The following is a 25,983-nucleotide window of genomic DNA, read 5'->3' on the forward strand; positions in this document are numbered from 1 at the left end:
TGAAAGACAGTATGGCTAAAGAGATAGATGACATCAAGAAAACATTCAGTGAACACAAAGAATTTGAAATTCTGAATAGAAAAGTAACAGCTCATGGGAGTGAAAGATTAAATAGGGGAGATCCAAAACACATTAGAGGAATACAAGAGCAGACTTTAAATGACAGAAGAATAAGTGATACCAAAGACCGAACAGCTGAAATTGAAGACAGAAAAGAACAGAGAGTGAAAAGAATGGAAAAAACTGAGCAGGGGCTCAGGGAGTTGAAAGACACCATGCAACACAACATACATGTCATGAGAGTTCCAGAAGGAAGAGGGAAGAGAAAAGGGGCAGAATGAGTATTTGAGACAATAATAGCTGAAAATTTCCCAACTCTCATGAAAGAAATGAAATTACATGTCCAAGAAGTGCAGTGTACCCCCATCAGAATAAATCCAAATAGACCTACTCCAAGACACATACTGCTCAGAATGACAAATATCAAAGATAAAGAAAATTCTGAGACCGGGAAGGAAGAAGCAAACCACCACATACAAGGGATGCCCAGAAAGACTTTGTGTGGATTTCTCATCAGAAATCATGGGAGGCAAGAAGACAGTGATATGATACGATTAGGATACCAAAAGAGAAAAACTGCCAGCCAAGAATCCTTTATCCAGCAAAACTGTCCTTCAAATATGAAGGTAAGTATAAAATATTCACAAACAGAAACTAAGAGAGTTCCAAAAGAATCCACCTTTGCAGGAAATATTAAAGGAAGCCTTAGAGCCTGAAAGAAAAAGATAGTAGAGAAAGGCTTGGAGGAGAATATAGAAGAAAGAATAGCAGAAAGGATAACCAGAAGATTAAAAAAACATACGAAAAAAAATATGACATATGCAAACAAAATGTAAAATGCTGGAAGTAAATAATGCTTTAACAGTAATATCATTGAATGTGAATGCGTTAAATTCCCCAATCAAAAGATACAGGTTGACAAAATGGATGAAACAACATGAACCATCCATATGCTACTTATAAGAGACTGACTCACTTTAGATCCAGGGATACAAACCAGTTCAGAGTGAAAGACTGGAAAATGATACTCCACATAAATAATAGCCAAAAAAAGCAGGGGGAACTAGTCTAATATCGGACAAAAAAGACATTAAATGCAAAAAAGTCCTAAGAGATACAGAAAGCCATTATATATTAATAAAAGGGACAATCCACCAGGAAGATATAACAGTCATAAATACCTATGCACCTAACCAGGGTGCCTGAAAGTACATAAGACAAACCTGGCAAAACTGAAGGGAAAAATAGACATCTTTACAATAATCATTGGAGACTTCGACACCCCACTCACATCATTAGTTGGAATTCCTAGATAGAAGATCAAGAAGGAAAGAGAATTTGAGCAATATGAAAAACTAGTTAGGCCTAACAGACATATGTAGGACACTGCATCCAAACTCAGTGGGTTATACCTTCTTCTCAAGTGTCCATGGATCTTTCTGCAGGATCTAGATCCATACGTTATGGCACAAGGCAGCTCTCAATAAACATAAAAAGACTGAAATTATATAAAGCACCTTGTCTGATCATAATGGAATGAAAGTGGAAATCAATAATAGACAAGAAAGAGGTAAATTTGCAAATGTGCAGAGGCTAAACAATACACTACTGAACAATCAGTGGGTCAAAGAAGAAATTGCAAGTGAAATCAGTAAATATATTGACACAAATGAAAATGAGAATGCAACTTATTGAAACTAACAGGACATAGCAAAGGCAGTCTTGGGAGGGAAAATTATAGCCCTAAACACCTATATTAAAAAAGAAGAAAGGGCTAAACTCAAAGAGTTAATTGAACAACTAGAGATACTAGAAAAATACTGCAAACCAATCGCAAAGCAAGAAGGAGGAAAGAAATAATAAAGATTAGAGCAGAAATAAATAACCTTGAGAACAAAAAAACACAGTAGAGAAAATCAACAAAACCAAAAGCAGGTTCTTTCAGAAGATTAATAAAATTGACAAACCCTCAGCTAGACTAACAAAGGAAAAAGAGAGAAGATGCAAATAAATAGAATCAAAAATAAAAGGGGAAAGTTTTGACTGACCTCCCAGAAAAAGGATCATAAGAGGTTATTATGGGACACTGTGTGCTAATAAGCTAGACAACCTAGATGAAATGGATAAATTCCTGGCACTGTACAAACAAACCGACACTGATGCTACAAGAAATTAAAGAGATTTAATCGTCATTAAAAATCTCCCAACAAAGAAAATCCACGACCAGATGGCTTCACAGGTGAATTCTACAAAGCATTTCAAAAAGAATTAACACCAATCCTGTTTAAGCTCTTACAAAATTTGAAGAGGAGGGGAAATTACCCAATACGTTTTATGAAGCCAACATCACCCTAATTCCAAAACCAGATAAAGACACTACAAGAAAAGAAAATTACAGGCCAATCTCTCTAATGAACAGAGGTGCAAAAATTCTCAGCAAAACACTTGAGATGCAAAAATTCTCAACAAAACACTTGCAAAGCAAATCCAATAGCATATCAAAAGACTTCTACATTATGACCAAGTAGGAGTTATTCCTGATATGCAAGGTTGATTCAAATAATTCAATTAATGTAATACACCACAGTAACAAAGTGAAGGAAAAAAAACACATGATCATCTCAATCGATGCAGAAACGCATCTGACAAAATCCAGCATCCTTTTTTGATCAAAACATTTCAAAAGATAGGAACAGAAGGAAAATTCCTCAGTATGATAAAAGGCATATATGAAAAACCCACAGCCAGCATCATACTTAGGGGGGAAAGGTTGAAAGTCTTCCCTCTAAGATCGGGAACAAGACAAGGATCTCCACTGTCATCATTGTTATTCAACATTGTACTAGAAATTATAGATAGAATAATTAGACAAGAAAAAAATATTAAAGGCATCCAAATAGGAAAAGCGGAAATAAAACTCTGTTTGCAGATGACATGATCCTATATTTAGAAATTTCTGAAATGTCTACAACAAAGCTACTTGAGCTAACAAATGAAGTCAGCAAAGTAGAAAGATACAAGATCAACATGCAAAGATCAGTAATGTTTTTGTATACTGGTACTGAGTGATCTGAGGAGGAAATCAGGGGGAAACACCATTTACAATAGCAACAAAAAGATTCAAATACCTAGGAATTAATTTAACCAAAGACATACAGGACCTATATGCAGAAAACTACAAAACAATGCTTAAGGAAATCAATGACGGGAAGCAGACTTGGCCCAATGGTTAGGGCATCCGTCGACCACATGGGAGGTCCACGGTTCAAACCCAGGCCTCCTTGACCTGTGTGGAGCTGGCCCATGTGCAGTCCTGATGTGCGCAAGGAGTGCCCTGCCACGCAGGGGTGTCCCCCGCATAGGGGAGCCCCACGCGCAAGGAGTGCACCCCATAAGGAGAGTTGCCCAGCACGAAATAAAGTGTAGCCTGTCTAAGAATGGCGTTGCCCAAATGAAGAGCTGACGCAGCAAGATGATGCAACAAAAAGAAACACAGATTCCTGTGCTGCTGACAACAGAAGCGGACAAAGAAGAAGGCGCAGCAAATAGACACAGAGAACAGACAACCAGGGCCGGGGGGTGGGGAGGAAGGGAAATAAATAAATAAATAAATAAATCTTTAAAAAAAAAAAAATCAATGAAGACCTAAACAAATGGAAATAAAGATATTCCGTGGTCATGGATTGGAAGACTAAATATTGTGAAGATGTCAACCCTACCCAAACTGATTTTTTTTTTTTTTTTTTTTTTTTTTAAGATTTATTTATTTTATTTAATTTCCCCCCCTCCCCTGGTTGTCTGTTCTTGGTGTCTGTTTGCTGCGTCTTGTTTCTTTGTCCGCTTCTGTTGTCGTCAGCGGCACCCGCTTCTGTTGTCGTCAGCGGCACGGGAAGTGTGGGCGGCGCCATTCCTGGGCAGGCTGCTCTTTCTTTTCACGCTGGGCGGCTTTCCTCACGGGCGCACTCCTTGCGCGTGGGGCTTCCCCACGCGGGGGACACCCTTGCGTGGCACGGCACTCCTTGCGCGCATCAGCACTGCGCATGGGCCAGCTCCACACGGGTCAAGGAGGCCCGGGGTTTGAACCGCGGACCTCCCATATGGTAGACGGACGCCCTAACCACTGGGCCAAAGTCCGTTTCCCCCAAACTGATTTATAGATCCAATGCAATACCAATCAAAATTCCAAAAGTCTACTTTACAGAAATAGAAAAGGCAATTACCAAATTCATTTGGAAGGGAAAGTGTACCAGAATAGCTAAAAGCATTCTAAAAAAGAAGAGCAACATGAGAGGAATTTCACTGCCTGACCTTGAAACATTTTAAAGCTACCGTGGTCGAACAGTATGGGTACTGGCATAAAGCCAGACACACTGATCAGTGTAATAGAACTGAGAGTCAGAAATAAACCATCCCCTCTAAGGCCAACTGTTTTTCCACAAACTTACCAAGTCCATGTTAACGGGACAAAACAGTCTCTTCAACAAACAAATGGTGCTGGGAGAACTGGCTATCTATAACCAAAACAATGAAAGAGGACCCCTATCTCACTCCCTATACAAAATCAACTCAAAATGGATCAAAGACCTAAATAGGAAAGCCAGGGCCATAAAACTACTAGAAGAAAATGTAGGGAAACATCTTCAAGACCTTGTGGTAGGTGGTGGTTTCTTAGCCCTTACACCCATAGCAGGCACAATGAAAGAAAACACAGGTAAATGGGACCTCCTCAAAATTAAACACTTTTGCACCTCACAGGACTTTTTCAAAAGGGTAAAAAGGCAGCCGACTCGATGGGAGAAAATATTTGGAAATCACATTTCTGATAAGGGTTTAATATCCATGATATATAAAGAGATGTTACAACTCAACAAAAAGACAAAACAACCCGATTAAAAAATGGGCAAAAGACTTGAAAAGACATTTGTCCAAAGTAGAAATACAAATGGAAAAAAACACAGGAAAAAATATTCAATATCACTCATGATTAGGGAAATGCAAATCAAAACTACAATGAGATATTGTTTCACACCTATTAGACTGGCCGCTTTTAAAAAGTCAGAAACTATAAATGTTGGAGAGGATGTAGAGCGATAGAAACACTTATTCACTGTTGGCGGGAATGTAGAATGTTAGTCACTGTGGAGGACTGTTTGGCAGTTCCTACAGAAGTTGAATATAGGCTTGTGACGTGACCCTGCGATACCATTATTGGGTAGATACCCAGAAGAACTGAGAGCATGAACACGAACAGACATCTGCACACCGACGTTCACAGCAGAAGTTGGAAACAACCCAGGTGTCCACCAACCGAAGAATGGATAAACAAACTGTGCTGTATTCCCATGATGGAGTATTATGCAGCTGTAAGAAGAAATGAAATTGTAAAGTATATGACATCATAGATAAACCTGGAGGACATTATGTTGAATGAAGCAAGCCAGACACAAAAGGACAAATACTGTATGATTGCGTTACTATGAACTAAATGTATTGTGTAACATACTATATGATTCTACTTACATAAGATTTAAATATAAATCTATTTATAAAGATGAAATTTGATTCATAGTTTAGGGGCTAGGGAAGGCATGCTAAGGGGTGTGAAGATTTTCTTTTTTGGAATAATGAAATAATTCAAAAAATTTTTGTGATGAATGCACAACACCATGATTATACTAAAAGCCATTGATTATTCACTTTAGCTAGATTGTACAGCATGTGAATATATCTCAATAAAACTGCCTAATAAATAAATAATTGTGCAAGAATAGCCAGAAATAGCAACTATGTGCAGCAGGGGAAACAGAGAAAGATTGAGAAGTGAAGGATTTTCTTGTTTGTTTTTCATTTATTATGGAAATAATGAAAATGCTCTAATAATGATTGACATGATGAATGTACTACTATGTGATTAAACCAAATACCATTGACTGTACATTTTAGATGCAGTTGTTTAATACATATCAATAAAATTGATTTAATAATAAGGCAGGCAAACAACAAAATAAAAGAAAAAAATTTCATTAAAAAAAAGTGTATAGAAACAGATTCTCCCACACACAGCTGATGGTAAACAATGGTTTACATCTGTGAAGAGTAATCTGGCAATGTTTGTCAAATGAAAATGTAACATAGCCTCAGACCTAGAAATTCTACTTTTTTGGTTAGAAACATTAAATGTGCATCAAGAGAGCAGTATTAAACATAAATGTATTCTAGCTATGGACATGGCAGAGGAGAGAACTTGATTTTGACTCTGGAGCCCAAGGGAAAATTCAGCCATTTGCCAGATAGTTCAAAGGTGACCCTGTGAAGAGAAGAGAGCAGCTAAGCCCTGAAAGAAATGAGCCCCGGAAAGAGAAATCGAGCCCTATGCCAGAAGAAGCTGGACCCATGGAACCTTAAAACAAAGGAGGATAATCCCTCACAGACATTGCCTGCCATCTTGCTTCAACATGTGGCAACAGATTTTGGTGAGGAAGTACCTCTTATGGTACCTTGAGTTGGACTCTTTAGGGCTTTTGTGACTGTAAGCTTCTACCTAAATTAAATACCCTTTATAAAAGCCAAGAGATTTCTGGTACTTTGCATCAGCACCCCTTTGGCTGACGAATACAGGGAGTTTTTAAATTACGTATTGAATTTCCTTAACAGTTAAAAGCTATTCAAGGAAGTGGACTTGGCTCAATGGATAGAGTGTCCACATACCACAGGGGAGGTCCGTGGTTCAAATCCTGGGTCTCCTTGACCTGTGTGGAGCTGGCCCACGCGCAGTGCTAATGTGTGTAAGGAGTGCCATGCCATGCAGGGGTGTCCCTCGCATAGGGGAGCCCTACGTAAGGCGAGCCATCCAGCACAAAAGAAGTTCAACCTGCCCAGGAGTGGCACCGCACACACGGAGAGCTGACGCTGCAAGATGACACAAAAAGAGAGTCACAGATTCTCGGCGCTGCTGACAAGAATACAAGCGGACACAGAAGAACACATAGCGAATGAACACAGAGAACAGACAACTGGGGCGGGGGGCGGGAAAGGGAGAGAAATAAATAAAAATAAGTCTTAAAAAAAAAAAAGAGCTATTCAAATGATCTATTTCATTTTTGGTTTTTCAAGAAATTGGTCCATTTTATCTAAGTTGTCAAATGCACATGTGTAGAATTGCTTCAGTATCCCTCTGAAGTCTGCAGGGTCTTGTGGCTCTTGAAAAGGCTGTGCCACGTCCTTCGCCGCCTCCAAGATTTCTGCTGAGGAACTGCCTGTCATTTGAATCATTTTCCTCTCTAGGTCAGGTGTCATATTCCTTTTGTAGCTTTCTTTTTTTCTGTCTTTACTTTTCATAAGTTTTACTATCACATGTCTTGGTGTGGATTTCCTTGGGTTTCTTTTCTTCAGGATTTGCTGAACTTCCTTGAATCTCTAAGTTTATCTTTTGCCAAATTAGGGAAGTTTCAGCCATCGTTTATTCAACTACTTTTGCATTCCTGCCCTCTTTCTTCTTTCCCTTTGGGACTTCGATGACCCAAGGGAGAGACCTTCTGTTCGAGTCCCACATGGGGGAGAGAGGCAGCACCCCATTACTGTCAGGTAGGGGTAGATCAGATTCCCCTCTCAGCCTTCACTGACACTCCAGCTGGGAGTCCTCCTGGCCACAAGGCATGGAGGGAGCTCTGGTTGGGAGAGGGCGCAGCCCTTCTTCCTGCTACCCATTGGGCAGTGGGGAAAAACCCCGACATTCCCCCAGCAGGGACAGGGAGGGAGCAGGCCAGGCTGCCATGCAGAATCCATGGCACTGTGTGGGGCGTGGATGCATTACTGCCTGCCAGGACAGATGTCCCTGCCATCACCCAGCAAGGCAGAGCAAGGGGAGAGGGAGGGAGGCGCTCAGTACAGCTGGCAAGGGTGGCAGTGTGGGTTCTGCTAGGCTTTTGTTACCAGCAGGGGGAAGGGACACAGCATTTCCTGACACATTTGATGGGAACAGAGCACTTACTGCCTACAAGTCTGGTGCTGCTAAGCCGTCTCTTCCCTGGTTTTTTGGCCAGGGAGCAGACTTTGTTGGGTTTTCTCTGCATTCACTGGCATTTCTAGCTCACCAGCTCCAAATCTGGGTTATACAAGGGAAAAAGAAAACCCAGAGAACTCACCACATTGGTCCTTGGGTGCCGAGGTCCCCAGCTGGTCTGCCTCCTCTCCACCTTTCAATCTTATGATGTTTATGTGTTGTACTTAGCGGGAGGAACAGGGAAGACTGTCTACTCCATCTTCCTGGAAGAGGAAGTCCCTGCTCTTTAAAGTTTCATGAATGAACAGGGATTCTTCCTCCCTCTATTTGCGTTGGTTTTTTATTTACTAGTCTAATTCTTCCCCAAATCTTCAATAGCCTCTCAGTGTATTTTTCTACCCAAACCTAAAAATTATATTTCCCTCTCCCATGGCCTATTTGGACTGGTTGCTTTTTATTTTTAGACACAGTCCTCAAGATTCTTGTCCTGGAGTTTGCCCATCTGTAACCTGGGAATTACCTTTCCTTTGCCTCATTGCTCTGTCAGATCCCCTGGGGTCTGAATCCCATGTTTTCTTCCTTCTTGTGTTCTGATGTAGCAGTAACTTCTTCAGAATGGGTTCATGCACAATGAGTAAGACCTGTCTGTACTATGACAGGAATCCTTTCAGTCTAGAGAGCTGTGTCCTTTAGTTAATTCTAGGAAATGTTCTGGCATACCTGTCTTTTTTTTTCAATATCCAAAAATAAACTTTGTTGTGTATGAAGCAACAAATAATTGGAAGAGAAAATTTCAATTAACAATACCATTTATTATAGCATCAAAAATCATAAAGAATGAAGGTCCAACAATGAGCCCTTAATACTAATGAATATGCTTGTGAGCCTGGGCACCTGAAATAAGAACAAGGCCTAGAGCTGCAGGGTGCCTAAGAGGCACCTCCTGAGAGCCTCCATGTTGCTCAAATGTGGCCAGTCTCGAAGCCAAACTCAGCATGCAAAAGCGTTGCCTTCCCCCCAGCATGGGACATGACTCCCAGGGATGAGCCTCCCTGGTACCGAAGGATTACTACCAAGTACCAGCTGATGATGTAACTAGAAAATGACCTTGAATACAAGGGTCAGCTTGGACCAGCAGACTATCTCAGTCTACATATAAAGGAGCTAAAAATGCTTTTTGACCTGATTCAAGGGGGAAATGGAAAGGACAAATGAGTTTATATGGCTATGAGTCTCCAAAAAAGAGCCGGGAGGTTATCAGAGGGGTCGCCCTTACGCACGCCTCAGCAGAGTCCCAGAGACAGATAAAGTAGATACAACCCTGGGTATTGGTTCTTCTGAGGGCTACAGAGACCCAGGTTCTATGGTCATGGCAGATGGAGTTCAGTGCCATGTCAGTTGGCCCTTCTTTGGAGTTTGTGTTTCTGTGTGATGGAGCTGGACTCAGATGTGATCTCTTTTCACAAGCCTCTCCTGTTACGTTTACCAGAACTGTAGTTGGTGCTGAGGTTTAATACATACCCAGCAGATCTGAATCTCTGAACTGACCATATGATAGTCAGGCCCTGAGCCTCAAAAGACTTCAGCTCCTACACTCTGATTTATTGGACTTACCCCACTCAGCCAACATGGAGTTGAAGAAGGTCAACCACCACACCATGGAGCCAGGAGTGCCTACAACTGAAAGCAGGAGGATTGCATCCAGCATCCATGTGGAATCTAAGCCCCCTCTTGATATAGATGTGGAATGGACACAACTAATCCAAGGTCCACAGGATGGAGGAATAGAATATGGATTAGAGTGGGCTTACTGATATTCTATTCATGAACTATTGTGATGAGTAATCAAAGAAAATGTGGCATTGGTGTGGAGAAAAGTGGCCATGGTAGCTGCTGGGTGTGGGGAATGGAAGGACGAGATGAGATGTGGAGGCGTTTTCGGGACTTGGAGTTGTCCTGGGTGGTGCTGCAGGGACAATTACAGGACATTGTATGTCCTCCCATGGCCCACTGAATAGAACGTGGGAGAGTGTGGGCTATGATTGGACCATTGACCATGAGGTGCAGCAGTGCTCAGAGATGTATTCACCAAAGGCAATGACTATCTCATGATGATGGAGGAGATTGTTGTTATGGGGGGAGGAGTGGGGGGAGGAGGGTGGGGATATATGGGGACCTCATATTTTCTGAATGTAATAAATAAATAAATAAATAATATAATACTCAGGGTAAGTTTAACAAAACATGCTTAAGACACCTCAATGAAAATTGCATTGCTGAGAGAGGTGAATGAAGATCTAAATAAAGAGAGAGATGTTCTATGTTGATGAATTGGACAGACCAAAAAAGACTTGGTAATGCTAAGATGTCTGATCGTCTAAGCTTGAGGATGTCTTAATGATTTTCTCCTCTCTCTTTTCTCTGTTCTTCCTACTTATGGGCAAATGTATAACCTCCTAGAATAATCCTCTAGTTTTCTTTTCTCTCTCTTATTTTTTAATTATTTTTTCTCTCCTTGTTTTTTGGTTATCCATTTTGTAGAGATTATTTTTATTGTATCTTTCAACCCCTCTATTGAATTTTTTACAACATATAATGACTATACTTTTAAGTACAAAAACTTTCCCCTTTTCTTTACTTAAAAGTAGAAACCCGCTATTTCATAGTTCCAATATTTTTTCTTATCTTTCTGAGAACATTATGTATTTTTTAGTTCTTTTTCCCACTGTTTTCTGCATTGTTTCTGTTTCACTCATGTTTATTTTTTGCATTCATCTTTGGCTCTAACATTCAGAAGTTTTCCTCAAGTGTGAACTCACCTTTGCCTGCCTCTGATTGAAATGAGGCTCTAAAAAGCTGCTGGTGGGAAGCGGACTTGGCCCAGTGGTTAGGGCATCTGTCTACCACATGGGAGGTCCGCGGTTCAAACTTGGGGTCTCCTTGACCCGTGTGGAGCTGGCCCATGCGCACTGCTGATGCGCGCAAGGAGTTCCTTGCCACACAGGGGGTGCCCCTGCGTAGGGGAGCCCCACGCGCAAGGAGTGCGCCCCGTAAGGAGAGCCACCCAGCGCGTAAGAAAGTGCAGCCTGCCCAAGAATGGCGCCACACACACGGAGAGCTGATGCAGCAAGATTATGCAACAAAAAGAGACACAGATTCCTATGCTGCTGACAACAACAGAAGCAGACAAAGAAGAACACGCAGCAAATAGACACAGAGAACAGACAACTGGGGCGGGCAGGGAAGGGGAGAGAATCAAATAAAAATAAATTAAAAAGCTGCTGGAGGGGAGTAGGTGTAGCTTAGTGGTTGAGCACCTGCTTCCCACATACAAGATCCTGGGTTCAGTCCCTGAGGTGGATGGATGGATGTGGATGGATAGATAAGATAGATGATAGACAGGCAGACAGATTGATGGATAGGTAGATGATGGATAAAGAGATCTAGATAGATGTCCAATAGATAGATTAGATAGGAGGATGGTTAGACAGATAAATGACAGACAGACAGACAGACAAATAGATGATAAGCAACAGCTGCCAGGAAGCTCCGTGTGCATGGATGGGAGTTACTTACTGTCTCAGTATGCCACAGGGCTGCAGATTCAAAGTACCAGAAATGGATTGGCTGTATAATAGGGGTTTGTTTGGAATAAAAGCTTACAGCTCTGAGACCATGACGTGTCCACATCAAGGCGGCCTCTGAGCTGCTTCCTTGCCAGCCCACTGCTGGTGGTCCTGGCATCCTGCCCCGTGGCACTCAGGCACAGGCACGTGGCTCGTCTCCTCTTGAGCTGCTCGGTGGGCCCAGCCCCTCGGGGCTGCTTCCATGCCCCTGTGCTTCAGGTTCCAGCCGCCGGGACTCTCAGCCTCTCGGGGCTTCTGTTTCCCTGCAGTCCTTTCCCTCACGTGGCAGGCACCGTATGGCACCTTCCTTTCTCTCTGTCTCTCTGTGTCTCTGTGTATATCAGACCCGGCAAGAGGGCGGAGACTCAACCGGGGTCGCCCCTCTCGACCAACCAAAAGCAATCTACTCGAGTGATCTAAAGTGAATCTGATCAAAGGGTACCACACTCACAGGGGCTGATTAGTTTAAGAGCATCATCTTTTTGGGGGAGTCACCAAAGTCAATCTGTCACACCCACCGTGTGGCTACTTAGGCTGAAAGTCAGCCCCCAGGGTCAGCCTGCAGAGGGCTGCTCGGCTTCCCCAGGCAAGCATCCTTCCAAGGCACCTCTTGGGGCGGCGGGGCGAGAGTGGGGGGTGTCTGGGTACAGGTTTTCTGAAAGCTTGAGAGAAAAGGGATGAGGCACACGCTGTGTGCAGGCTCTGAGTTATTTTCCTTGTTTCCAATGTGGCTCCTCACCCACCATCTTCTGTGCCTGCCCCTGCCCAGAGCCTCTCGAGTCCAGTTTCCCATCTTTCCTTCAGTGCACCAGGTGGGGACCCCTTACACGGACACTGAGACGCCCCAGGGGCCGCCGGCTGACACGGAGTCCTCTGGCAGGACTCGTGGTCCAGACTCCTCTCCTTCACCGTTTCCTTCTCAAGTTTCCAGATGTCTCTCATCTGATGCTGTCTTTTTTCCTATTCTCTCTTACTTTGTGGCTTTATATCTTCTTTTTGCACTTACTTTCATTTCAATGTTTTGGGAGAGAACAAAAATAAAAATGTGCATCTCAACCATCACATTTCACCAAAATCTTCCAGGCACCAGCTTTTGAGATGTAATGATAGACCTCAAAAGCATGCGTCTCCCTCTGAACAGTATTCTTAAAACCGGGTAAAATGGGAAATGGATGTTTCCACAATATAATTTTTAAAAGCAAACAAAACCTAAAGAAAGCACTGGTCGGAATTCAGGAGACCCGGGCTCCAGGCTTTGCCTGTGTTAGGTGATGTGCAGCCACGTGAACTCCATCGAGTAACAATTTTCAACTGGAAAACAGAGGTGACTTTTCCTGGCTCGCACCCGCCTACCCACACAGCCAGGCTTTCGAGGGAAAGGAGGCACGCTACGGGGGAAGGAACCAGGAAGGGAGGCCGGAGGCCACGAAGCTGGGTTTTGTTTTTCTAGCTACTCCACACAGCACAGGGTAGAATGAACTAAGGTGTTTATGGAAGCACTTCGGAAGTGCCAGGCACTTGGCTAAGCGGCACGTCTTCCTCTTCTTCCAGGTCCACAGGCCCGCCCTTGCCCGACAACTCACCTTCACCTCCTTCTCGATGTAGTCGTTGAGCAGCACGTCCGGCTCGACGCGGTCGGGCAAGGCCAGCACCACCGTGTGCAGGGGGCGCCGCTCCGTCACCTTCTCGTGGGCTTTCTTGTCTCGACTTTTCTCGCCTTTGAGGAACACACGTTTAAAGGGCGACACGATTCCAGGCTGCGGGCAAAATGGCAAGGGTTGGCTCTCACTACTGGCGCGTGCTGTGCTGTGTGCGAGACCCCTGCCCCGGTGTCCCCCATCGAGGAGGGGCTGGCAACCGCTGGGCTGCGGAGGAGTGTGGAGAACACACAGGCAGCGTAGGACCTGGTCCTGGTCCCTCACCTGTTCCCACAAAGCGAAGACTTCCCGGTAGTGAAGAAGTGAGAAAGTGTAAGGGGAAGTGAGAAAGTGTGAGAGGAAGTGAGAAATGTGACAGGAAGAAATGTGACAGAAGTGAGACACTGTGACAGGAATGAGAAAGTGTGAGAGGAAGTGAGAAATTCTGCCAGGAAGTAAGACACTGTGACAGGAATGAGAACGTGTGAGAGGAAGTGAGAAGGTGTGAAAGCAGCCAACTCTTCCCTCAGGTGTGTTCACACCAGAATGTCAGGTGTAACCTGGTCAGCAGGCCTGCTAAGGAGAGCCCTGAGTCCCCCACAGAAATGACCAGCCGCTCGGCATCTGGACAGGAGCTCCCATGGCCAGTGCTATGATCGGAAGTAAATCTAGAGAGAGAGAGAATGAATATAAATCTAGTCATGAATTCCGAGGCAAATGTCTGACACTTCCGGTTCGATAACTCTCCAGACAAAATATCAAGGCCAAAGAGAAACTCCTGCCATTTGAAGACTCAAACCATTAGCATCTGCTGTCACCTGACGGGCAGATGTTCTAACAAGTGACACCTGCATGCAAGAAATGCAGAGCCACTCCCTCTCCTCCTGTTCCCAGGGCCACGGAGAAGACAAGAGCTGCTGTTACCTGGGGGCTGGGAACGTCACCAGACCCCCAGCTGCAGAAGTCCAAAGCTGTTACCTCACGGAAGGGGAGCCACTCTTCCGCACGGCCGCTCTGGAGCTGGGGAGGCCGGGGGAGGGGCGGCTGCCTTGCACCCAGCAGCGACGGGACCCGGGCCCGGCCCGGCAGGCTCGGCTCAGACCCCCGCCCAGCGCCCAACAGGTGTCAAACAGCTGAGCAAATGAGACTGTCCCTAACAAATCACCAGAACTGACCAGCGTTCTCAGCTCAGTGTCCCTGTGCAGGGGAACTTCAGCCCTAGGCCGGCCTGACGCAAGTACAGGCGGAGAGCCTACGGGGCCTCAAGCTCTCCTGCCAAAGCCACCGCTTCTCAGCCAAGGCCCGGGCGGTAGGAGGAACTGCTGGTGACAGCGGGCCAAGCTTTGCTCCCGGCAGATGCTGATGGCCTCCCCTCTCCTCCCCGTCACCCCTCAGCCTCCCCCCTGCCTCTGTCACCCCAATGGCCTCCCCTCCCCTCTCCTCCCTGTCACCCCTCAGCCTCCTCCTGCCTCCCCGTCACCCCACAGCCTCCCCTCTCCTCCCCGTCACCCCACAGCCTCCCTTCTCCTCCCCGTCACCCCACAGCCTCCCCCTGCCTCCCCATCACCCCACAGCCTCCCCCCTGCCTCTGTCACCCCAATGGCCTCCCCTCCACTCTCCTCCCCGTTACCCCTCAGCCTCCCCCCGCCTCCCCTCAGCCCACAGCCTCCCCCCTGCCTCCCCATCACCCCACAGCCTCCCCCCTGCCTCCCCATCATCCCACAGCCTCCCCTCTCCTCCCCGTCACCCCTCAGCCTCCCCCCTGCCTCCCAGTCACCCCACAGCCTCCCCCTGCCTCCCCTCAGCCCCAGTACCCTGGAACCCCCCGTCATTCCAACGGCCTCCCCTCAGGCTCACCGTCACTCTGACAGCACGCCCATCACCCCTTAGCCTCCACTGCCCTGAGTCATACCTCCCTTTGCACTGGTGCCCTCTCCACCAACCAACACACTTAATTTGCAAGTATTCAGGGGAAAATAGGCAAATAAATAAAGCCCACCCCAAATAAAGCAATACCTCAGAAAGTAAAACCCCAATATTTTCCCTGTTTTTTGTTTGTTGAGGAACCAGGACCAGAGATTGAACCCCAAACCTTGTTTGTGAGAAGCCAGAGCTCAACCACTGAGCTACATCAGTTTTCCTGAGTAGCTTTTTTTTATTTGTTTTGCTTGTAGTCTGTCTTTTTTTTTCCCCAGGAGGCACCAGGAACCAAACCCGGGACCTTCCGTGTGGGAGGCGGGCGCTCAACCACTTGAGCCACATCAGTGCCCCCACTATTTTTCTTGACCAAGCTGCCCCCTCCCAGCCTGAGGCTGGGCTGCCCACCCTGCTCCTCAGCTTCACACGTTACCTCTAAACCCCAGCCCTTGCGTTCCACTGATGCGACAAAGCATGCCCAGTCCGGAGGCTCATTCCACAAAACCACGGAGGAGAAGCACTCTTCCGAGCACCTTGGCTGGGCCACCGCCCGCCTGGGTCCTCTGCTTGGCTCTGGCTCCCACGCTCCCGGAGCCTCTGCGCCTCCTCTGCAGGTTTCCACCTTCAGTCCCTCAAGGCTCTGGAGACAAATCTTCCTCGAATGACCTGGGCACCCCCACTTGCTAATAAGCAAACTGGTTAACCTCGCCAGGTACTCCTCGTCCAAAAAGTATCGTCCATAACGGTACCTTGTCGGTGAAGTATCTGTGCACCCCCTAGAGCACCTTGTGAGCAAGCAGGTATCTGCCAGGAGCTCTTCCTAATGACTGTCACTCTTCTTAAGTTATGAATTTTACTGCTGTCTATAACAGAAGACACCAGTCTCAGGATCTGACCTGGCCTCCCTCGTCTACACCCAGCCCCGCAGATGGCCACACACCTGCACAGAGTGCGCCCCTCGGGCCCCCAGGACTGCTGTGAGCCAGCCACCCGCAGAACCCACCGGCGTGTCCCTCCCTGGGCTCCCACAGTGGATCTGCCCCTGGACCTGCAGTGCACGCCGCCCCTCCCTTCCCCTCACCACACCCGGGCCAGCCCCCCACGCGCCCTGCTGAGGTGTCATCTGTTGACGCAGAGTTTTGTTTACTGGTCTCTCCACTTCCGTTTATACTTGAAAGTTCCCACAATACTAAATTTTTAAAAAGGGTAAATGCAGTTCCCGCCTCCAGCTGCTTGCACGTGAGCTGAGGCGATACAAGATGACCTCCGGGGAAACAGACTTTGGCCCAGTGGTTAGGGCGTCCGTCTACCATATGGGAGGTCCGCGGTTCAAACCCCGGGCCTCCTTGACCCGTGTGGAGCTGGCCATGCGCAGTGCTGATGCGCGCAAGGAGTGCCGTGCCACACAGGGGTGTCCCCCACGTGGGGGAGCCCCACGCGCAAGGAGTGCGCCCGTGAGGAAAGCCGCCCGGCGTGAAATGAAAGAGCAGCCTGCCCAGGAATGGCGCCGCCCACACTTCCCGTGCCGCTGACGACAACAGAAGCGGACAAAGAAACAAGACGCAGCAAATAGACACCAAGAACAGACAACCAGGGGAGGGGGGGAAATTAAATAAATAAATAAATAAATAAATAAATAAATAAATAAATAAATAAATAAATAAATAAAAGATGACCTCCGACAAGTTCATCGGTCTCACTGTAGGAAAGGGTTGACCCGGTCCCAGCTACCACCCGCAGACCACCCGTGGGACCTCTGCCCTTGAGCCCCCGAGTGCAGACAGGTGGTACTGCAGGTGAAGCCCCAGAGGGGACAGCGTGCGGACCTGTTGGCTGGCGCGGGGGCGTGGCAAGGGGAATGGTGGGAAACCAGTGACCACAGGCGACGCTGATGACAAACCTTAGGCTGAAAGTGTACAAGGTCCCAGGGTGGGGGGGGGACAAGCCAGGGGAGGGCCGAGGGCAGGGCAGAGGAGGGAGGGGGGGGCAGGGGAGGCCAGGGCAGGGCAGAGGAGGGGGGAAGGGGAGGGCCGAGGGCGGGGGGGGGGAAGGGGAGCAGGGGAGCCAGGGCAGGGCAGAGAAGGGGGGGAGGGGAGGGCAGGGGAGGACAAGGCAGGGGAGGGCAGGGGAGAGGAGGGCGGGGGAGGGCAGAGGAGGGAGGGCAGAGGAGGGTATGGGAGGCCAGGGGAGGGCAGGGCAGGGGAGGGCCGAGGGCAGGGCAGGAGAGGCCAGCGGAGGGCACAGCAGGGGAGGGAGGGCAGGGGAGGCCAGAGGAGGCCAGCGGAGGGCAAGGCAGAGGAGGGTAGGGGAGGCCAGGAGAGGCCAGGGGAGGCCAGGGGAGGCAGGGGAGGGCCGAGGGCAGGGCAAGAGAGGCCAGTGGAGGGCACAGCAGGGGAGGGAGGGTAGGGGAGGCCAGAGGAGGCCAGCGGAGGGCAAGGCAGAGGATAGGGGAGGCCAGGGGAGGGCAGGGGAGGTCCAGGTAGGGGAGGGCACGGCAGGGGAGGGCCAAGGAGGGCAAGGGAGGGCAGGACAGGGCAGGGCAGGGCAGAGGAGGGAGGGGAGGGCAGGGGAGGGCAGGGAAGGTCCAGGTAGAGGAGGGCAGGGCAGGGCAGGGCAGGGAGGGCCCTCACGTCGATAATGTAAAACTGCTTTCTCAGACCAGCTGTGCCTGACCGCCGGCTCCTCTCTGGCCGGAGCCCCCGCGCGAAATCCCTCTTGCTCCCCGGTGTTACGTGGGCACAGGGGCGTCACCGTTCCTCTCAGATGTGGGCGCTGGACCCAAGGCTGCAGAGGTGCCAGGGCCCGCAGCGTGGCCCTGTCTGCAGGCCGCTGGCCGCCTCCTCAGGCGCGGCAGGCTCTGGAGGCTCCCCCGCTGCGCTGCACAGGCCCGCACCAGCCACAGATCCTCTAGCCACGCACTCGCGGCACTGAGGGGAACCCGCGGGGCAGGCCCGGGCGCCCGCTCGTCCTGGGCGGCTTCTTGGCGATCCTGGTTCCCACTCCACGCACGGGAGTGCCAGGAAATGAGCTCCCCCACGAGAAGGCCGCGCCCACCCAGCAGCCGCAGACCTCACGCCGCCGGGCACCGCGTCCCGGGGTGGCGGGGCCCGTCAAAGCCTCGGGATGGGACCTTCCTTGGAAGCAGGGTCTCAGGTGCGGCTGGGTCAGTGAAGACGGGGTTGGGGAGGGCCCCGCGTCCAACAGGCGGGGGGTCCTTCCGAGAAGGGGCGCAGGGAGACACAGGGAGCAGGCTCGTGGCAGCGGAGGCCCAGGCGGGAGGGCAGCAGGAGCCGGGCTGGGACGGGGCCTGCCCAGGGCCCAGCGGGAGCCCACCCTGCCGAGGACTCCGGGGGTGGGGGCTCCCCCGCCGCGAGGGTAAGCGTCTGTTTGTGGTGCTGTGACGGCAGCCCCTGTTGACTTAACGTGGGGAGACCCGGGGCTCACGCCCTGCACCCCGCGAGCCCCGCAGCAGGCAGGGGTGGCCGTGGTGGCACGCCCGTGGACAGGAAGCCGCCGGCCCACCTGGCAGAGGCTCAGCTCTGCCTCTGCTGAGCCCAGGTCTACCTTCTTCTGCCTCGAGAACGGACGTAAGCTTCTGTCCCTGCGTAACCCCAGCTCCGGGCCTAGCGGAGCAGCCAGCGCTGGCCCGTGAGAGCTTCGCACCACGGCAGCAGCCCGGGGTCTGTTCAGTGCCCATTGTGTGCCCCCCTCAGACAATTCTGGCCAGAATGGATGGACAGGAATGAAATCCACGATGGCCACGGGAGGATGGCAGCGTGCCTCGATGCGCCTGGGAGCGCAAATGCCCCGTTTTCTTCAAGCACAAGGGCCACGAAGACCAGTGACAAAAGGGACCCCACGCCCAGGCTCAGTACCGCTTTCTGGACCCTCTCCGGCGTTTTCTACGGTTGCCTGTTGGACCCCCAGCAGCCAAAACGGTGAAGCAGATCAGAAGCAGGAAGATTCCAGCGGTGCTGGAGATAAACTTGCAGAAGTCAATTTCTTAGCTCTGTGGGGGACGGCCTTGCAACACGACCCAGCCTTCCTCTCTTGCCCTCTCTGCAAAATATGACGAGGTGGTGCTCCTTGGAGATGTGGCTGTCTGGCAGGATGGGGCTAAAACGCCTGCCAGTGCTTCGTTTTACAAAAAGGCGCAGAAGGCTCTCTCTGCCTGGAGGAGCCTCCACCAAATCTCGAGGTGTATTTCCACCTTTCTTTCCCATTTCTCAGCAAGCTCTGTTCTTTCCCCCATTTCCCAAATAAATTCTTTTCACTGGCCTACCTAAACTGGAGTGTTCATAAATTATTTTATGCATCATAGCCAAGAACCTAGAGGAATCAAACGCTTTCCAACTTCACTTGACAAGCCACTGCCAGGAGAAACACGAGTAAGTGGTGCTCCCGGAACCCTGCGGGAAACTGGGCTTCTCTAGACCCCTTAGCTCTGTATCTAGCAGCCGCCCAGATTCCTGGACATTCCTGGACAAACGAAGCTGGAGGGTCCTGCACAAAGATTCCGCCATGGACAGACACTGGGAGCTCTGTGTCCAGGTCATAAGGCTGTGGCCCCATTCCCATCGACTGAGCAAGCCGCAGAGGACAGCGTATATCCCCCAAGAATGAGCGGTATCACAGTGGGAATGGAGCAGGTAAGGACCCTCATCCCTTCGGGGCCATCGAACCCCCCTGTATTCCAAGAAAACCCTGCCTCCTAGCCTATCACCCCCCAGTCACACACAAGAAGAACTCACTTTTTACAGCCCTTTATTGACCCAAGGCTGTACTCTGGGCCCTAACCCTCCCCGTGAGCTAACGTTTCCCTGCCTACTGGTGTACTGTGCCAATAAATTCACTCCTGCACCTTCCACAAGTAGGCAGAAGTCTCTCTCCAGACCCCCTCCATTGGGAGAGTGTACCAATAAACTTCCTGCCTGTAAAAAAAGAAAAGGAAAGAAAAGGCAGAGAAGGAACAACCAGCAAGATAGCAGCAGAGTAAGGCACTCCTGGAGTCAGCTCATGCCACAGGCAGTTAGTAATCACCCCGAGCTCTCTAAAGCACCTGTCTGGGGGCTCCAGGAGACCAGAAGAGCCTCCTGCAACATCCTCGAAGGAATAGAAGGAGGAGATGCCCATCTGCAGAGAAGACCTGTAAGTAGAGACTCCATGCCCATCCTCCACTGGAGGCACAAGCCACCTCAGGAGCTGTTCTGCAGCTGGAATTGAAAGCTCCACTTCCCAAAAACGGGGGAGGAAGAGATGGTTGGGTACAACTTCAGCTACTGATGAGTAGATTCGGTGGGCTAAAGTATAATCCTAAGAACAGCTGAAGTTTGAGCCTGTCCAAGACTGAAAGAGGCCGGGAGCAGCCATCTTCACTCCGCGCCTGGCATGAGGGGAAGCGGAGCGGACTGAGGATCCCAGTGCTGGTGGGGACCGGCTTCTTTCCATCCAGGTCATATTGCAGCTCTAGCCTAGGCCCCAGTGCCACCTCCAGCAGGGAGGAAGTGTGGGGACCTGCGCCAGCCTCTCCAGGAAATTACCAGCTAAGCCGCGAAGGCCGGTGATTGTCCTACTCTGGCGGCACAAGCCGCCCCAGGAGCTATTCTACGGCTGGAATTGGAAGCTCCATTTCCCAAAATCAGGAGAGGAGGAAAGAGTTGGCCAGCAATTTCAGCTACTGATTAGTAAATTTGGCTAGCTAGAGTATAACCCTAAGAACAGCTAAAGTTTGAACGTGTCCAAGTCGGAAAGAGGCTGGTGGCCACCATTTTGACTCCACCCCTAGCCTGAGGGGAAGCCCGGATGACCAAATATCACAGTGCTCTAGGAACCGGTCTCTTCCACCTAGATAGGCCTGCAGCCCTAGCCTAGGCTTCAGCCCCCCTCTGGCAGGGAGGAGGCTGGCAGGCCCTGCACCAGCCTATCCAGGTAACTGCAGGTACATTCACCTGGCACAGACTGAATAATCAGAAGTCTACCGGGGTAACTGCAGTCATCTTGGACCAGCACTGCATAGATTGCTGCCCACACCTGCAGCTCCGTCCCCACCCCAGGCAAGGGAGAAAGGGAGGTGAAGCTTCATCAGTCTCTCTGCTCAACGACAGTCCAGGCCTGCATGACTTAGATTATTCCACACAGCTGTGACTCTGTCCCTACCCCTGGCAAAGGAGAAAGTTGGGAGAAGCTTCATTGGTCCCTGGGGCAATGAGGGCAGTTTGAGCCTCCACAGCTCACAGCACCAACTACATTCTTGGTTCCTACTGCACAACCAGCAAGAGAGAAAGGACAAGAAAGCCCTAAATTAAAGAGTGAAGCTGCACCCAGAATAAGTACATGTAATAAGCCAGATGCCAAGACACCAACGAAAAATTACAATCCACACCAAGAAACAGGAAGATATGGCCCAGTTAAAGGAACAAGATAAGCCTCCAGATGACATGAAGGAGTTGAGACAACTAATCATAGATATTCAAACAAATCTCCTTAATGAATTCAATGAGATGGATAAAGAGATTAAGCATATTAAGAAGACATTGGAGGGAAGCGGATTTGGCCCAGTGGACAGGGAATCCGTCTACCACATGGGAGGTCTGCGGTTCAAACCCTGGGCCTCCTTGACCCGGGATTTGGCCTATGTGCAGTGCTAATGCATGTAAGGAGTGCCAGACCACGCAGGGGTGCCCCTCACGTAGGGGAGCCCAACGCACAAGGAGTGCACCCCGTAAGGAGAGCCACCCAGTGCGAAAGAAATTTCAGCCTGCCGTGGGATGGCAACGCACACATGGAGAGCTGACACAGCAAGATGACGTAACAAAAAAGAGACACAGATTCCCGTGCCACTGACAACAGAAGCAGACAAGGAACACACAGCAAATCGACACAGAGAACAGACAACCAAGCGGGGGCAGGGGAGGATGGGGACAGAAATAAATAAAATAAATATTAAAAAAAAAAAAAAGACATTGGATGAACACAAAGAAGAATTTGAAAGCATACATAGGAATGAAATGTGCAATGAATGAATAAAAAATACACTGGAATCATATAATAGCAGATTTTAGGAGGCAGAAGAAAGGATTGGTGAGCTTAAAGAAATGGCTTCTGAAAATGAACATACAAAAGAACAGATGAAGAATGGAAAAAACAGAAAAAGGTCTCAGGGAACTAAATGACAGCAAGAGATGTGCAAACATACATGTCATGGGTATCCCAGAAGGAGAAGAGAAGGGAAAAGGGGCAGAAGGAATATTTGAAGAAATAAGGGTAGAAAATTTGCCAACCGTATTGAAGGGTATAGACATCCTTGTCCAAGAAGCACAACTACTCCCATCTGAAAAAATCCGAATAGACCAACTCTGAGACACATACTCATCTGAATGTCAAATGCCAAAGACAAAGAGAGAATTCTGAGAACAGCAAGAGAAAAGCAATGCATAACATATAAGGGATACCCAATAAGATTAAGTGCTGATTTCTCACCAGAAACCATGGAGGCAAGAAGACAGTGGTCTTATATATTTAAGATACTACAAGAGTAAACCTTCCAGCAAGATTGTCTTTCAGAAATGAGGGCAAGATTAGAATATGCTAACTGTGGTTAGCAGTAATAATATAATATTCTTGCATCTATGCCAAAGATGTACTGTGTTGATAATGGGGCAGTATGGAGAATGTGTGCCAAATGCACACTATGGACATGGTAACAATTGGATGATATTATCTTATAACCTGCAACAAATGTTCCACCACAGTGTGGTGTGTTGATAGAGGGGTGTTGTTTGGGAATTCTGCACATCTGCATGACTGTTTTATAAGTTTACAACTTCTGTCATAAAAATATATTTAAAAAGTAATAATAGGATGGATTAGGAGGAAAACACACCAAATGTAAGATAAGGACTATAATTAGTAGTAAGATTTTGACAATATTCTTTCATAATTTGTAACAAATGTCTCATGACAATGCAAGGTGTTGGTGGAAGGTTGATGTTTGTGACCCCTGTATGGTTATGCATGTTTGTTTTGTAAGTTTACAACTTCTACTATACACTTATTGTTTATGTATGTTCATATATAAATGATATAAAGATAACAATAATAGGGTAGTTTTGGGGAAAAATACTTTGGTTTGTAGTAATATTTTGACAATGCTGTTTAATCATTAGTTAAAAATGTTAACAACAATGAAAGTTATTGGTGGGAGGGTGAGTTATGAGTGTCCTGTATGATGTTATATATGTTTGTTTTGTAAGTTCACAACTATTACCATACACTTATTGTTTATATATGTTTATGTATGAGTTATATACTTGAATAAATTTTTTTTAAAAGTTAAAAGGAATAATTTGTTCATTTCAGGAAAGGATGAAGGGAAATGGTTGAGTAACACTGTAAGGGAGCGGAGGTAGCTCAGTGGTTGAGTGCCTGCTTCCCACATACGAGGTCCCAGGTTCAATCCCTGATACCTCCTAAAAACAAATAAACAAACGAGAAAACCAGCTCTCCCTGGAGAGCACCTGCTTCCCATGTGTGAGGCCCTGGGCTCACAATCCCCAGTCCCTAAACACACACACACACACACAGACTGCTTTTGCTTTTGGATTTCAACCAAGAGAAGTCAAGCAGAAGGCCTTATAAATCCTTGCCAGCTGTGGTATCATTTAACATGTGTCACCACCCCTGAACTTCCTGTAAACTCATAGTGAAACCTCAAGGATTTAATTCAAGCATGGTTTTTTCACAGAACTCTCCCTGGTCACCTCCTTTTAGGGATGTCATCTGCCTGCCTGGATCCTTCGCTCCGCCCCTGGACAGGCTCGAACCCTGCCGTGGCTTCAGGCAGGTGGACCTTCTCCACCCTCGCCCCTCCCCTCTGCCAGTTGTGGGCTGCCCCTGGAGAGCGGCACCCCTGTTTCTGAAATCCTGGCATGTCTGCTACATAGTCGCATTTACCCTAATTGAGCAGGAAATGGGGTTTCCAGAAACACAATCCCGATTAACCGTGCTGCTTGTGGGGGACAGAGGCCCACTTCCACAGCCCAGTCTGAGCGCTTAATTCAGGCAGCAGGGGGGTTCAGCACCCCTGACGGCTGCTGTGCCTTAGTCAGCCTGGAACAGCGAGTTGAGCCCAGGAAAGGCAGGCCCAAGCAGCGGCTTTTTTTAACTAACAGCTACTGAACAATATGTGCCAGGGACTGTTCTAAGTTCTATCCCCACATTAATTCTAATCCTCCAACAACCCAAAGAGGTGGGTACCAAGGTGACATGTGAGGCCGAGTAGGGATCTGGTCCAGAGCCGTGCCCTTGACCACTGTACCGCCCTGCCGCCCACACCACAGAGGGGCTAGGGTCAGGGACTGGGGGCTGGGGGCTGGGGGCTGGGGGCTGGGGACTGGGGACCGGGAGCTGGGGGCCAGGGCTGGGGCTGAGGGCTTCGAGCTGAGGGCTGGAGGCTGGGGGCCAGGGATCGGGGGCCGGGGGTCGGGGGCTGAGAGTCGGGGGCCAGGGGCTGGGGGTTGGGGGCCGGGGGCTGAGAGTCGGGGGCCGGGGGCTGGGGGTTGGGGGCTGGGAGCTGGGGGCTGGGGGCTGGGGCTGGGGAGGGTACTGAGGGCTAGGGGCTGGTAGCTGGGGGCTAGGGGTTGGGGGCCAGGGGCTGGGGGTCGGGGGCTGAGGGCCGGGGGCTGGAGGCTGGATGCCAGGGGTCAGGGGTCAGGGGTCAGGGGCTGAAGGTCGGGGGCTGGGGGCTGGGGGTCAGGGGCTGGGGGCTGGGGGCTGGGGACTGGAGGCCGGGGGCTGGGGGCTGGGGGCTGGGGGCCAGGGCTGGGGGGGTGGTGCTGAGGGCCAGGGGCTGGTGGCCGGGACCTAGGGGCCGAGGGCTGGGGACTGGGGGTCGGGGGCCAGGGGATGGGGGCCAGGGCTGGGGGCCAGGGGCTAGGGGCCAGGGGCTGGGGGCTGGGGCCAGAGCTGGCCCAATCTGCCCAGACTCCCCTCACTGAGCAGGGCTAAGGGCAGCTGATTCTCCCCAGCTGGGCCTCATGAGTTTTTTCCAATTACAGATCAGCACTCTGGTCAGAGACAGATGGTGGAGCACAAGACTTACCTATTTAAGATACAGAAGGCTATAAACAGCGTGCCATTTTTAAAAAATTAAAACAGGCCAGGTTATTTTTATCATAGAAGGAGATCAGGAGCCTTAGAGGATTGGTCCCCTGGGAGAACCATCACGGGAGAGTCCAGGCATCAGCTAAAGCTGCTGAGAGCTGGGAAGGCCGCTGGAAGTGCTGGCACACCGTTCTCACAGCGCCTGCTAAACCTCCAGGCCGGCGGTGGGTACCTGGATACCAGACGCGGGGCAGTTCATGGTGGCTACAACCAGTGATGGGCAACTCCCAGTTTAGCTCTGAGTGGCGTTTTTGGTTGAACCAATAGTGTCCAAGGAAATTCAAAAGGGAGCCACTTACCTGGCTTTTTTTTTGTTTTAACAAACATCTTATTTTAGAATAGTTTTAGGTTTACAGAAAAGTAGCAGAGCATTCCCACAGATCCCGCATCCAATCTTCTCTGTTATTAACACCTTTCATCAGAATGGCAAATTTGTCTCCAACGTTGATGCACTGGTGCATTCTTATTAACTAAAGCCTGTACTTTCTTCAGTCTTTCTTAGCTTTCACCAGATGTCCTTTATCTGTCCCAGGACCCCACCCAGGACGCCATAGTACATGCAGTTGTCATATCTCCTGAG

General features: G+C 49.1%; 1 protein-coding gene across 2 annotated transcripts in view; it reads right to left on the bottom strand.

Moving 5' to 3' along the window:
• CCM2 (CCM2 scaffold protein) overlaps positions 1 to 25,983 on the bottom strand; it is a 119,292-nt gene that overhangs the window by 29,897 nt on the left and 63,412 nt on the right. Inside the window, exon 2 of one of the 2 annotated variants that reach the window (XM_058296665.2) lies at positions 13,272 to 13,445. The exons of the other annotated variant lie outside the window; for it this stretch is intronic. Within the exon in view, the coding sequence (XP_058152648.1) occupies positions 13,272 to 13,445 (174 nt within the window). The remainder of the gene's footprint in view (positions 1 to 13,271; positions 13,446 to 25,983) is intronic. 2 annotated transcript variants of the gene reach the window in all.

This window comes from Dasypus novemcinctus, chromosome 5 (assembly GCF_030445035.2).
Source record: "Dasypus novemcinctus isolate mDasNov1 chromosome 5, mDasNov1.1.hap2, whole genome shotgun sequence".
NCBI classification, from domain to species: Eukaryota; Metazoa; Chordata; class Mammalia; order Cingulata; family Dasypodidae; genus Dasypus; species Dasypus novemcinctus.